The sequence below is a fragment of the Mirounga angustirostris genome, unplaced genomic scaffold (genome assembly GCF_029215605.1).
Source record: "Mirounga angustirostris isolate CCGP_5_RB_7025 unplaced genomic scaffold, mMirAng1.0.hap1 SCAF_1, whole genome shotgun sequence".
NCBI classification, from domain to species: domain Eukaryota; kingdom Metazoa; phylum Chordata; class Mammalia; order Carnivora; family Phocidae; genus Mirounga; species Mirounga angustirostris.
Genome location: NW_026991709.1, coordinates 71,785,117 through 71,799,163, shown reverse-complemented (window position 1 = coordinate 71,799,163; position 14,047 = coordinate 71,785,117). Strand labels below are relative to the sequence as shown.

At 52.4% G+C, this 14,047-nt stretch overlaps 1 protein-coding gene across 6 annotated transcripts in view; it reads right to left on the bottom strand.

Annotated features, from left to right (window-relative positions):
* The window catches only part of XXYLT1 (xyloside xylosyltransferase 1), a 161,831-nt gene that overhangs the window by 143,429 nt on the left and 4,355 nt on the right, over positions 1 to 14,047 (bottom strand). Inside the window, exons 1-2 of one of the 6 annotated variants that reach the window (XM_064578713.1) lie at positions 8,305 to 8,429; positions 4,984 to 5,033 (exon numbers count right to left, since the gene is read on the bottom strand). The exons of 2 other annotated variants lie outside the window; for them this stretch is intronic. Coding sequence is in view for 1 of the 4 variants with exons in the window: in XM_054504266.2 (XP_054360241.1) it covers positions 8,305 to 8,418 (114 nt within the window). In the remaining 3 variants the exon portion in view is untranslated. Of the gene's footprint in view, positions 1 to 3,512; positions 3,757 to 4,983; positions 5,034 to 8,304; positions 8,453 to 11,874; positions 12,095 to 14,047 lie in introns of those variants that run through there. 3 more of the 6 variants (XM_064578760.1, XM_054504266.2, XM_064578782.1) reach the window with 3 other exon arrangements.

Sequence of the window (14,047 nt, the reverse complement as noted above, 5' to 3'; positions counted from 1 at the left end):
CTGGGATCGAGTCCCACATCGGGCTCCCTGCTCAGTGGGAAGCCTGCTTCTCCCTCTCCCACTCCCCCTGCTTGTGTTCCTGCTCTCGCTATCTCTCTCTCTGTCAAATAAATAAATAAAATCTTAAAAAAAAAAATACACATATACATTTTTGTGGGCACATATATATGTGATAAAAGTACAAAAACACAAATTCCACAAAGCTAACCCCCTTCTTGTGTGTGATAATGAACACCTCGGGAGGGGTAGGATGGGGAAGAAGTAGGAGTGGGCTTGAAGCTAGATCTATAATATCTTGTTTCTTTAAAAAAAGAATCTGAGGCAAGTACAGCAAAATGTTAGCACCTATCTAACCTATATAATAATAGCATAATCTATTACATTTTCTCTGGATTTTTCTATATTTTGGTGTGTCCTAACTTAAATTTTTAACATATAAAAAATAAAATACTGGGGCACCTGGGTGGCTCAGTTGGTTAAGCTTCTGCCTTTAGCTTAGGTCACGATTCCAGGGTCCTGGGATCAAACCTGTATCAGGCTCTCTGCTCAGCGGGGAGTCTGCTTCTCCCTCTGCCTCCCCTGCTTGTGCTCTCTCTCAAATAAATCAATCCCTTAAAAAATAAATAAAATAAAATACTAAAAAAATAAAATAGAATACTAAGAGGAGACAAAGTTGGGTTGTACAATGTAAATTAGCTATAAAACTCTGTGTAATAGAAAGCCAAGAGAGTGGGCACTGAGGAGTGTTACTGCTAGGTCCTGATTTTCAGATATAATTTATGGGCATAGGACCACTTCCAACTGTGACATGTTCCTTACGAAGAGTCAAGGAAGAGCTCAGGGAACGATTCAAAAGAAGGAAAACACACACACACAGATGTTCTCTGTGGCTTATTTAGAGTGTGAAAAATCAGAAACTCCCAGGACAGTCTACAAAAGAAAAATGACAATAACTGACAATACAACCGTACAAACAATAAGCACGAGACAAGACGGAAAGATGGGGAAACGTCCTCAAGCTGCAACCCCACACATGGGTCTTGCAGGAAGCACACAACCAAATGCCCTGGCTGCACCCAAAGTATGCCTGCGGTGGGCAAGACTCAAAGGCAACATGCAAGAGTACCGATGGCTCCTTGGGATTGGACGCACAGTTTTACACTCTCCCAGAAGCAGGTGTGGGTGGGCTCTCCGGGGCTCCATTGCCTGCTCCCCCCACCGCCCAGGGACTAGGCGGATTCCTCGGAATGGGATGCTTTCATGGGGCAGTGAGAATCCCCTTCCATATTTCCAGGCTAGAACAAACCCCTCAAAGATTTCCAGAAATCCATTCCAGATGCTGCACATGTCACAGAAAAGGGCTCGGGGGTCAGCAGCTCCAGAAACCAAGAGGTTAAGTGCAGGGTCCTCTTTCATCTCCCAGAGCTAGCTGCTTGAGACAGAGCTTTTGCTTTAAGTAAAGAGAAATGCTCTCATTTTGCGTTTGTTCTCACAGTCTAGCAGCCCTCTGAGCAAGCCGGATTAGTATATAACTTCCGTTGCGCACGTTTCTGATCAAAGCAAAAGCTGCTCCGTGAGTCTGAAGAACAGACAAGTAAGTGGAATCAACCTCCATAAACATCTTACGTCCTCTGCAAATACTGCTCACTAACGTCAATTAACTCTTTAGCTGTTTGCTCTGCACTGATGAAGGGAGTCACTAGCTAAGTTGAGTTTTAAACTGGAACACTTAGAAATGATGCTCTCAGCCAAGTCCCAGTGGTGCCCGCCATCAGCTCACACCATGCTGACTCCATGGGAGACTGCGGGGTGACCAGTGGACCCTGAGGACCCTGAGGCTGGGCACTGTGTGGCTGTGCTCCCAGAGGGCAGCCACCTGCCCCAGCCATCGGCCGGACCCCAAGTGGGCAATCAGGCACCCGAGATTCTGGCTACAACTCAGACGTCAGCAGTGGCTGACCGAGGCTTGCCAGTTCGCCAGTGCCCTGTCCCCAGGGACCCAGGACCAAAGGCTACTCTGAACTTATCTGGGTTAAACTCTACTATTCCAACCACAGGTTAAATTTACCTTAGAGCAGGTAGTCAGCAGCCAAAATAATGACCAGAGGGCACAGGCCCACTTCCCTACAGGGTATTTCCAAGTTACTGCCTCCTTCTCAGGAGCCATTCTCTTGAGCTGAAAGCTTGTTCCTTTACCACTGGGAGGAAAAAGGGGACCATAGAGCCTAACCCCACTGGGCTCAGTCACCATCTCACTCTTACCTGGCCTGTACACAGGATATAATAAAGTGTGGGGGCCAGGGGATCTCTGTGCCAAACTTGCCCTTTTATAAGACAAACCTGAGCATCCATACAGCCAACCTGAGCGTGGCTACCTGTAGCAGGATCTGACCTGTGACATCGGATGAGCAGGTCCAGACCAGCAGGGCAGGCCCATGAGATGGTATTCTAGGAGTGGACCCGGGCAGGGTCTGGCTGCTGGAGGGCAGGACACATACCTGGACAGCATTCATGAGGAATAGGGCAGCCATGCCCACGGTCCAGAGCAAACATCTAGTATGTGCTGGGCACAAATAGGACTGTTAGGAACATTAATTCATTTAATTTCATTCCCACAACAGTGTTTTGAGGCAGGTGATATTACTGTGCCCCTTCCGCAGATAAGGAAGGAGTTCGGATAAGGCAAACAACTACCTACTGCCTCCTCAAGGGATGAGGCAGAGTTGCATCCTGACCCAGACCCATCCATAGTCAGTACCATACTCACTCAAGAAACACATGCCCACCCCTACACTAGGCTTCGCCAGGAGGGAGATGAGACATAGACTGTATCCTTGAGCCCCGCACCCTGCTTGGCAGCTTCGCCAGGACTGCAGACAGAGCTGGAGATCACAGAGGCTTCAGAAAACCGATAAAGGCACTAGGCCTTCAGAGAGAGGGGGCTCTCCAGGCAGGGTGCTTGAGCTGCCCCTTCAAGGTAAGCTGGGCGGCAAAGCAGCAGAAAATGAAGTATCCTGAGCACCTACTGTGTATGTGTGTGTGTGTGTGTGTGTGTGTGTTGTGGAGCTCGGCTCACATAATGGAGCCCTGACACCCTGAGATCCTTTTAATAGACACCACTGGACTGCGGTTGATGGGGTGCAGACCCAGGCAGGGGACAGCAGTGGGATTCCTTCTACCACCACCGGGGCGCTGGGGCCTGCACCGGAGGAGGCCGGCTCCCCTCCACTGTGAAGCAGCTGCTCAGTGGGTGTGATGCAAAGCCATTCAGGGTAAACAAAATGAAGGCGTGTGCAGGGCAGTCACAGGTGGGTGAGGCTAAGAACAAAACCAGAAGACAAACAAGCATCCAGAGACCAGCACAATCCAGAACTGGCTTCGGAAACACACAAAAGGGAAAGCAGGCAGGGAGACAGCAGAGCAGGAGACATGGCTCCCAGACCCTTTGTCCACTGCCCAGCTGAGTGGCCTTAGGCAAGTAGCTTGGCCTCTCTGGGCCCCAGTTTCCTCACCGGTAAGATGAAGGGACAGGACTACACAACCTTCCCAGTTCTCTCCGGGGCTGACGTCCTCTGACTTGCTGTCAAACCAGGAAGGCGGAGTTCCAAACAGCACGGTCCTCAGAGACCCACACACTAACAGAGGCTCCCAGCTGGTTCCACAGAGCAGAACCTGGAGGAGTGAGACCTGCCCCATGCAGGCTCTGAGGTTCCCCTGCTCTTCGCAAGCCACCTAGCAGGTCCTTGACCTGCTGACAAGGGAAAGAGGATATGCGTGTAAGGCCCCAGCGCACAGCAAGCACGGGGGCCACCATGCTCTCTGGGATCCCAGCGCTCCCAGAGCCCTCCCCATGTGGAGAGACTACAAGGACCCAGACCTCACAGGCATGAGGGCAGAGTGCTTAGGAGTCAGAAAGACTGCTCAGCCACTTTGTGGCCAGATGACTCTGAGCAAGCTACTAACCCTGCTCTGGGCTCAGGATCCTCATCTGTGAAACCTCTTCCCGGGAGAGATTACGCCCTGCCTCACAGGGCTGATCACTCTGAGGATTAAATCAGAGAGCGAGGATAGAATGTAGCATGGTGCCTGTCACTTACGTGGTAGCAACGGCTGCTATCACCAATGACAAGGTCAATGGTAAACGTCTGAGAGAGCTTGCGTGACTCCATACTCCAAGCCAGGGGCAGCGGTCGCAGTTGAATCAATATCTCCCAGAGAGTCAGGGGCAAGTCAGCAAGGAGGACCTGGCCAGAGCCATTCCAGGAACAACCCCAGAAAGAGGTGAACCATGGCTTCAAGACCCCCCCACCCCCCCGCCAATCTCCTATCCTGCCATTCAGTAAAGGTCTAGAAAGGACTTGTCCTCTACACTTTCCTAGCACCCAGTAAGAGAGTCGTGGAATATTTATTCAGGGCTGAAATGTCCCTACCCATCTTACAGGTGAGAAACCGAGGCTCAAGACACTGAAAGGCCTTGTCAGTGGAAGCCAGGATCAGAGAGAGCCCCAGAACCCAGGAACATGATACCTGGGCAGGACTCTGCCCACCATACCTCAGCTCAAATTGAGTGCCAGCCCTAGGCACTGCCTACCAGCTGGGGGCTCTGGGCAGATCAAGTGGCCACAGCAGCCCTATCTGTGTAAGACAGAAACACAGGCCAAGCCCCTTCCACCTCCCCTAGATCAACATCAGTAGCTTTTCTTTTTTTTTTTTTTAATTTTTTTTTTTAAAGATTTTATTTATTTATTTGAGAGAGAGAGAATGAGAGACAGAGAGCATGAGAGGGAGGAGGGTCAGAGGGAGAAGCAGACTCCCCGCCGAGCAGGGAGCCCGATGCAGGACTCGATCCCGGGACTCCAGGATCATGACCTGAGCCGAAGGCAGTCGCTTAACCAACTGAGCCACCCAGGCGCCCATCAGTAGCTTTTCTTAGTAATACAAGGGGGAGAGCTCTGAAACCCAAAAGGATTCTCTAAAACATACCTGAATCTTCCCAGCTGGCCTCAGGTAGGATGACTTCCTGTCTGGAGAACCTACATTAAAAGGCACAAGAAAGTCTTCTTTAAATTGAGAGGCCTCCATCAGGGGCCAAGGACTCCACATGTCGGCCAGCCACATCCTACATGCGTCAGAGCATGCTCCCAGCATGTCGGAGAGGAACACAGAGGCCCGGCAGGCCGCTCACTTCCCCAAGGCCCCAGGAGACAACCTCACGGCGGGCATGTATAGTGCACGGCCCGCATGCACTCAAAACACCTCCTCCGGTTCAACAAACTTGTGCCGAGTCTTACTCCACCGAGGGCGCTGGGCTACACGATGTCCTGGAGACACAGAGTGAAGGACGACGCAGCGCAGCCCTCCAGGAGCTGGCAGAGGGGCCAACAGCAGCAGAGCGGGAGCTCAGAGGAGAAGGGCTAACCCGGAGATGGGCAGGGGACGGTCAGGGATGGCATCCTCCAGAACCTGATCTTGAAGAGTAAAAAGTGACGCCGATAAAGAAGGGAGGGACGGGTGTTCCAGGAGAGGAAGTGACGGAGCAAAGTGCCGGGGGCATGAATGGCTGGGGGCGCGCCCGAAGTCCAGGCAGCGCAGTAAGGCAGAGTGCTGACACCGCCCGGCCAGCGCGGGCTCCGAGGCTCCCTCCGACTCTTCTGGAGTCCTGACTGCCCAGGCTACGTCTGACTGCTGCCAACAGCCAGAGAGCCATGCACTCACTCAGCCAGATGGTGCCCTCTCCTTCTAGCCACGACTCTCCTGCCACGTACAGGAGACAAGGCCGGTCTGTTGCCCCAGCTGCCTCAGTTCCCCCCTCTGTAAGATTGGGAAGGTCACCTCCTACCGATTTACAATGCATGCACCTCCCCAAAGCTCCCTGAGTGCCACAGACAGACCCGCCATCCTCACAAAGCCGGGATCAGGCACACCTGGAATCCCCTGCCCTGGGTCTTCCTGCCCCCACCCCCCCAACAGCAGGTGGCCTGGGATACCCTGAGCAAAGCTTGCACTACGTCTCATCTTGTACAGGTTTTTCAAACAATGACTAATCCACTCGTCCATCTGCCAAAGCCTATGAAGCCCCTCAGACTCCCACACTGACCAGGATTCAAGGAACCTGACCATGCGGGGCAGGTTTCACAGAACCTGCATCCAGGACGGCCATGATGATCTGGCAACAGCAAGGTCCCTCACAGCACTCAGTGATGTATGAGCCATAAGGGGTGAGGCCCAAGACCCTGCAAAGAGGGATGGGTGGGAACAAGGGATATGAGCAAGCTCTGGGGATATGTGGGTCTCCCCAGTAGCCTGGCTTTTAAAAATCATTTAAGGTTTATACTTCACAGAATTCTCAAAAACTTTATGAACAATTACTGTGTGCAATCATACCGAGAAAACAAATCAAACACCATTAAGAAGAGATAAACAAACCTGAAAAATAAACAAGTTTGAACTAGAATCTTCTAGAAATTTCTAGAATTGGAACTTGTAGAAAGGAGCCTTCAGAGAGAAGACTCCATTCCCCAAAGACACAGCAGGATCATCCATGTTGCCTACATGAAGACTATAAAGCACAGACTCCAGCTTCACCACCCTAATGGGAAACAACAGCACCCACTCCAAAACAAAGGCCAAATCAAGTGGCATTTGCTGAGCCTCTGCCCAAAACCAGATACATGCTCAGCATGCTGGGGAAGGTAGAGATGAAGACTGGGCCCTCATCCTGCTAGCAGAACAGAGAAAGCGTGGGCACAATTGAATACCAAATGAGGTCAGTACCCAGAGCTTTCAGAGGGGGTACACAGTGCATTGTTAAGAGGGGTTAGGGAGTTGGAGGGGAGGGTCAGAGGAGAGAACATTGTAGTTTGGGGAACCGAGGAAGACTCAAAAGAACTTGAGGACACCCTGTGCTACAGTCTAAATGTTTATCTCTACCCCCAACACCCCCCAAATTCAGATGCTGAAATCCTAATGCCCAGTGTGAGGGTATTTAGAGGTGAGGCCTATGGGAGGTGAATAGGTCATGAGAATGGAGCCCTCATGAGTGGGATTAGTGCTCTTATAAAAGAGACACCAGGTGAGGGCACAGCAGGAAGTTGGCAGTCCACAACCCAGAAAAGGGCCTTTGTTGGCACCCTGGTCTTGGACTTCCAGCCTCCACAGCTGTGGGAAATCAGTATCTATTGTTCACAAGCCATCCCGTCTGTGGCAGTTTGTTACAGCAGCCCCAACAGATGAAGGCATCATGAAATAAACCTGGGCAGAGCGCAGTTTTGCAAGCCAGCTGCACTGCCAGCCAATTGAATCAGTAAGCACTGTGCTATCTCAAATGGTGAGGAAAGAGTCCCTCCTCCCAACACACGTACTCAGGTACCATTAGGAGAAGCCACCATTTATTAGCCAGTCACCTGCCACAGGTCAGGCCCCAAGCTGCCTCATTTTATCTCCTAGCCACCTGTGAGGTCACGGGTGAGGGGAAGGAGGCCAGGGGATTATCTCCAGGGTCGCGCCGCTCCCAAATGCCCCAGACGGCATCTGCACCAGGGGCTCGGGCTCCGAGCCCGGTGCTCCCGCCCTGCCGGCCGGTACAGACGCCACTAGCGATAGAAGCAGTGGTGAGCTCCAGTGAGGACAGGGAGGGGGCCAGAGGGGACAGTGTGTCCCGGCCGGCCCTCCCAGAGCAGGGCAACAGAGACCAGCCTCCAGGACACTTGGTCCCACCAGTGGGAGGATCACTTCCTTGGAGCTGCTCAACAGGAATCACCCCGATTAATAAAACAAATGGCTTTAATTTAAAGCACATTAAGTTAACAGCAGGCTCTGTGCCCTTGACAGGGCCTGGCTCCGCTGCTCTGAACGGGCACCTACAACAGGGGTGGGGGCACAGTGTTGCCAACAGTTAAAAAGCCCTGCTCCACGCAGTCCAGCAACACAGCCACAGTGACGGGCCGCCAGGAGGGGGGCACTGCACCCCTACCCACCAAGCCTGCCTCTCGGAGACACGGGCCACTCCCCCGACTTTCCACCTCGCACCTCGCACCGGGAGACCTACGACTCTGTCCCTACAGGAGCTCCTGGCGGGGGACAGGGGCCGCTCTGCCTTCACGCAGCTCTAGCCACGTTTCCCCCCTTTTTAAGCGGCAGGCCGCCTCCCTTCTCCCGGGGCGCCCAGCACGTGCTGGGTATGATGCGGCTTCCCGATGGATGCACCCTGGGAAGCTGGGGGGCTGTGGGCAGGGCCCGACCGGGGGTCCCTTGGCGGGAACAAGGGCAGGCCAGAGGCTCGGGATACGGGATGAGCAGACACACCCTCTCCACCATCCACGGGTCCCTCGGACTGTGCGGCCAGGAAGCACTGATGTCTTCTCCATCCGGAGGCAACCGTCCAGCTTCTGTTTCATCCACCTTTTCAAAGGGCCTCATCAAAGCCGGTTTACACCCGGCACAGGAAGGAAATGACCGCCCACAATCGCCACGCAGACTCCCTTTCATTTCAATCTTCCTCTCTAAAACCCGGGGGGGCGGGGGGGCGGGGAACGCTCGTGGAGAAAGAACAAAAACAGCTCGGCTGGCGCCCCAGGCTTCGGTGGTGGGAGAGCGGCGCGGGCGGGCTCTGGCGCCCGGCTCCACCTGAGCAAACGCGGGGCGGCGGCGCCCTCCAGTGGCCGCGCGGAGCGCCGCACACGGCTCCTCGGCCCCGGGAGGGGACCCCGCACGGGGAGCAGGAGAGCAGCTCTCCCCTCACTGGGTCTCAGGGACAAGGCGGTGACAGGCTGGAGAGGCTGGTGGCCCAGTGTGGGCTGCACTCCTAAGCTACTCCACCTGCGGACCTCCTGGCCTGGAGACCGGCGCCCTCCAGCGCAAACCCCCAAGCAGTGGACACACCACATGCGTTCCCTCCAGTACTGACCCCAGGCCCCATTCTGGCACAAGGCTGCTGGAAAGCCAGCCCCCAACAACCAGCAGGGCTTCAGCCTTCCCTGTCCAGCCATAAAGATCCGTGGGGACACAAGGCAGTGAGGCCCAGTTGGGATGGGTGAACACAGGCCCAAACATAGGCCCTGCAGGGGGGTTAGGGTGAGCTGGCTCTCAATTCACTCTCCCAAAAGGGAGTACAGACTGCTGATAACACTGACGCCCAAACCGAAGAGCCTGGGCTGATTCTAACCCCAGCTCTGTGTGGCACTAAGTAAGTCACCGCCCCCTCCACCCAGGTCTGTCAGCTCACTGGGAGGACGCTGCACCCATAGGTTCAGAATTTCCTTCCAGCTCCAAAGCTTGGTGACTCTGCAGTGTTCTGGGAAGGCGAGGGAGACAGACGCTGCCCTTGCAGAGAGCACAGTCTTTGTTCAGACTGATGTAATTAATTATTTGGGGCCACTGGGCAGGGGGATGATACAGATTGCGAGGTGGGCTACAGGCCAGCCCTCACTGGCTCCCACTCTCGTGGGTGTCGCCTCCTCCCTAAAGCATGATACAGCCCAGCCCCATGACTTAGTCTGGGAGCTCAAGTAAGTCTCCTGATCCATCAGCCTTGGGGGCTCCTTCACCTGTCACAGTGATGCTCAAATGAGATGTTTGTAAAAGCCCTTTTATAAACTCTAAAGTGCTGAAATGTTACTATTATTCTCCTAATCAAGTCTTCATACAAGTAACATCGCCTCATTGATTTTAGAAATAACATTACTATATACATCCGAAATTTCTAAACTATATTCTTCAGAATACAAGCGTTTCCAGAGATGCTATATAACATCTTTCTGGGTGGGGCGGGGAGTGTCCAGATACCTGGGTTTTCTTGTAAAATGCATTTTGGTAAACACATAAGAAAAATATCAAATACATGTGTACAGTTGTCCTTATCAATATGTAATCATCTTGCCATTAGTCATTGGGGAAATGCAAATCAAAATCACAATGAGATGCTACTTCATACCCACGAGAATGGCTATGATCAAAAAGACAACAGCAAGTAATGGTGGGGATGTGGAGACTCTGGAGCCCTCATACGCTGCTGGTGGGAATGCACAATGGTGCAGCCGCTTTGGAAAACAGTCTAGCATTTCCTCCAAGGTTCACATATGGCCTAGCCATTCCATGCCTGGGTATATACCCAAGAGATGTGAACACATATATCCACACAGAAACTCATAAACGAATGTTCACAGCAGAATTATTCACAATAGCCAACAAGTGTAAACCACCCAAATGTCCATCAAATAATGAATGAATAAATGTGGCAGGTCCATACAATGGAATATCATGCAACCATTAAAAAGGATGAAGTACTATCCATGCCAAGCAAAGGAAGCCAGATACAAAAGATCACATACTGAATGAGTCCATTTTTATGAAATGTTCAGAACAGGCAAATTTATGGAGATAGAAAGCAGTTTGTGGTTGCCAGGGCTGGGGAAAGAGGGGAATGGGGAGTGACTGCTAACGTGTATGGGATTTCTTTTGGGGGTGATGAAAATGTTTTGGAATTAGTGGTCATGGCTGAACAATCTTGTGAATATTAAAAACCACTGAACTGTTTATTTTAAAGGGGTGCATTTTATGGCATGTAAATTCTAGTTCAGTTTTTTTAATTGCAAAAAAGAAAAATGTGATTATCTGTCTTTTTAAAAATGATCAATGGGAACAGAAAACAGAAAATTGTGAGGAATTCCTGATGTCCAGCTTGAATATTACATCTGTGCCCTGAGGCCCTCACAGCATTTACCAACCACCCATATATCAGTGTGAGTCAGCTCTAGGATGGTCCCCGACCTATGTTATGGGCTTTGCCTTATAACACATTATCTGTGGTATTATCTATGGAATTATCCAGAGTGTATCGTATGGGATACAGTAATAACCATATAAAGTTATTCCCTACAGATCAATGACTGAAGTTTTTCCTGAGAAACACATATCAGCACACAAACTACTACAGTTGTTTCATGAACATACTATAATTTAAAAGAGCTCCACTGGCGAATGGGTTTGGTAACGCAGCAAGGTTCTCTAAATTCTGTAGTAAGAAATGTCAGCCTATCTTTCCGAGAGCCTCTCACTGCAGGAGGCATTTCTCAGACCCCCTCTTCCCCAGACTGTCATAACCTATTTGAGTCTCGTTCATATGCAAGGTACCTGCTGCTCTGACGGGCTGGGAGAAGCTGCCTTTCAGTGTCGCCCGCTCGCCATGAGCATCATCGTGTGGCAGCCTGCGTGGCGGTCTTTACGCTTCTGCCAAGCCCCAACTATGAGCTGAGGTTCTCATCTTTTCAAAGCCACTCAGTGTTGCTCCTGCCGAAGCTCTGGCAATGTCCCGGTGTGCCCAGAGCTTCCACCTCAGTCCTCAGCACACGCTCCCCCTGGAATCCAACAACTGCCTTACGTGTGGAAAGCACGCGGCTTCCTTCTCCTTCCTAACCTGTCATCTGGGGACTGAGCAACCCAGCCTCATGCTCTGAGGAAGATGGGGTTCGGCAGAAGAGGGGCAGATCACTGAGAACTCCGATAGGATTTCCTGGGTTTAGCTAAAACAGCCATCAGTCAGTCAACTGTGACTATTGATGGAGAGCCTCAAATGTGCCAGGAACTGTGCTAAGAATAGGATGGTGGTGGGGGAAAGAGGGAGCACCTCTGTTTCCACTGTTCCGTGCCTTCTACGTGGGGGGCTCGCCACTAGACCGGCACTCCTGGCCTCTTGCTCCCCACTACACACACTAACACCTCCCTTAAGGTAGGAGGAGAAACTGAGCTGATGGGTGAGTTTGGAAGGCATGCCTGCCCTGGCCCCCTCCTCTACTTCTACTTCGCCCTTCATCCTCTCCTCTCCCTTCCCCTTCTTTCTCCCCTCCTCCCCTCTCCCCTCCCCTCTTCTGGAATTACCTGTGGAGAGCCTGCCCACCCCTGCAGGGAGGCCAGGGCTGTCTGTCCCTCCAGAAGTCTGATTCTTGTGTTTCAGGTTAGCAGGCTGCCTGTCCCCAGTCTCTCTATCATTTCCAACTTAGGCCAGAAATAGGAATGGCATTTATGGGGTTCCTGCCGACCTCAGCAGAAGAAGAAGGGAAGCGATGTCCTGCCCTTATGGAGATTATGTTCTAGTAGGGAGAGGAAGACTGCAAATAAATAAAAGGATGGTTATTTTCTCAAACATGCAGAGCACACTCCCACCTGCAGCCTTCCCACACACAGCTCTAGCTAGAGCTCTCTCTCTTCTAGATGTCCAAAACTCCATACTCTCACTTCCCTCCGTCCCTGCTCAAATGTCACCTCATCAGCGGGGCCTTTCCTGACAACCTCGACCCGCCAACTGCCCCTCCCTGGACACATACACTTCTTATGTCCTTACCCTGCTTTGCCTGCTCTAAACTTCTCACAATCTGACTTGCTCTACCTGTACTTGTTTATCTGTTTAAAGTCTCCCTCATCCCCCACAACCCTAGACTGTAAGCTCCACGAGAGCAGAAACTTGGTTCCATTCCCGCTATTCACAGGCACAGAGTAAGCACTCGTCTGTTGAACAAATGAAGGAACGAACAAATGAATATGTGCTACAAACAAGCTGATGCGAGAGAGGATGAGGGCCCAGGTGGGGGCTGCTTTAGAAAAGGGGTTCAGGGAAGGCCTTTCGGAGTGGCTACCATCTGAGTGATCACACAACGAGAGCATGGGAAACACCACAAAGAAGCAGTACTGGACACCCCTGGGGTGGGGGAGCCCCGCCAGGCCTCTGCAGGGGGTGCTGGCCACCCCAAATAGGAGGGAGGAGAGAACCCCAGGTCATGTCAGCTGAGCGATGCCGGGTGCTCCGGGGCCTGCTCCCTGTGTTGATTTCCCCAGAAGTCAGCGCGGTGGGGCCATGCTGTGAGCCTGGATCCATGAGCGACTCGGCAGCACTGGGCTGAGCGTGCTACAGAATGATGACATCAAATCCTTGCTGCTACGCGGGAGGTGGGGGGTGTCTGATCCTCATTTACAGACGAGGCTTCGGAGGCCCTGAGCGGCAAGGTGGAGGACCCGCGGTTACCCAGCTAGTAACTGGCCAACCGCATTTGAAACTCAGAGCTGTCTCACTCCCTCGGGCCATCTCATGCCTAACCCACCCACCGCATTTTTGCAGCAAGACAGGATGAACATGAGTGTGACGCTCAGCAGTGTGGGTCTCTGGATGGCAGGGGCTGTCCCGGACCTACGTCTGTGTCCCCTGTAGCTGTGAATCCAGGGCCCCACATACAGCAGGTGCTTGGTCAGGCCCAGGGTGGGCTCCTAAGGGGTGGGGTAGGGATGGCTGGTCGTCTACCCCAAAACCTGCTCTCCTCTCCTTTCTGATTAACAGAACTCCTACTTTTAGCAGAGGACTCTTTTTTTTTGATTCTTCCTCCATCCTGCTACAACACAGACATGATGGCTAAAGCTGTACCAGCCAGCCTGGCCCACAAGGCAACGGTCACTCCCTAGGGAGAGTGACATGGGCAGCTACAAGGAGCCTAGCACCCTCATGACTTCAGGAAGCCCCCATGGCACCAGGAATGCCTACCTCTGGACTTCCATTTGGATGAGAAATAAAGCTCAATCTTGCATAAGCCACCACAATTTGGGGTTTCCATGGCATATTCTATCAAACCTGATAGAGCAAGGAAGGCTGGTGAAAAAGATAAGTCTCGATGTACATCTAGAAGTGTAGGATTCCTCTTGACAAACAGAATGAGGCAACAGATGGCTCAGAAGCAGAGCAAGCAAAACCCCATGAGAAGGGACAGCTTGGGATGACAAGTGAGCCGGAGTCAGGAGGTCCTGAGTGGAAGTGGTATCGTAAAAGCAGCATTTGTGCAAGATGGACGTAGCAGCCTTTCCCAGGCCAGCAGAACCAGGAGCGCCTGGAGGACAGAGAGCAGTGCAGCCAAATGTTTCCTGACTGCCCACTGTGTGCCAGGCACCATGCTCCCAGCGAAGGCTGCACAGACAGGATGGCTGAACTGGGTCTGGAAGGTCGGCAGGAGAGCCCCCGGCGCTCCTGTGTCCCCTCAGGGCAGTGAACTCCCCCACCTGCCTCTGCAGC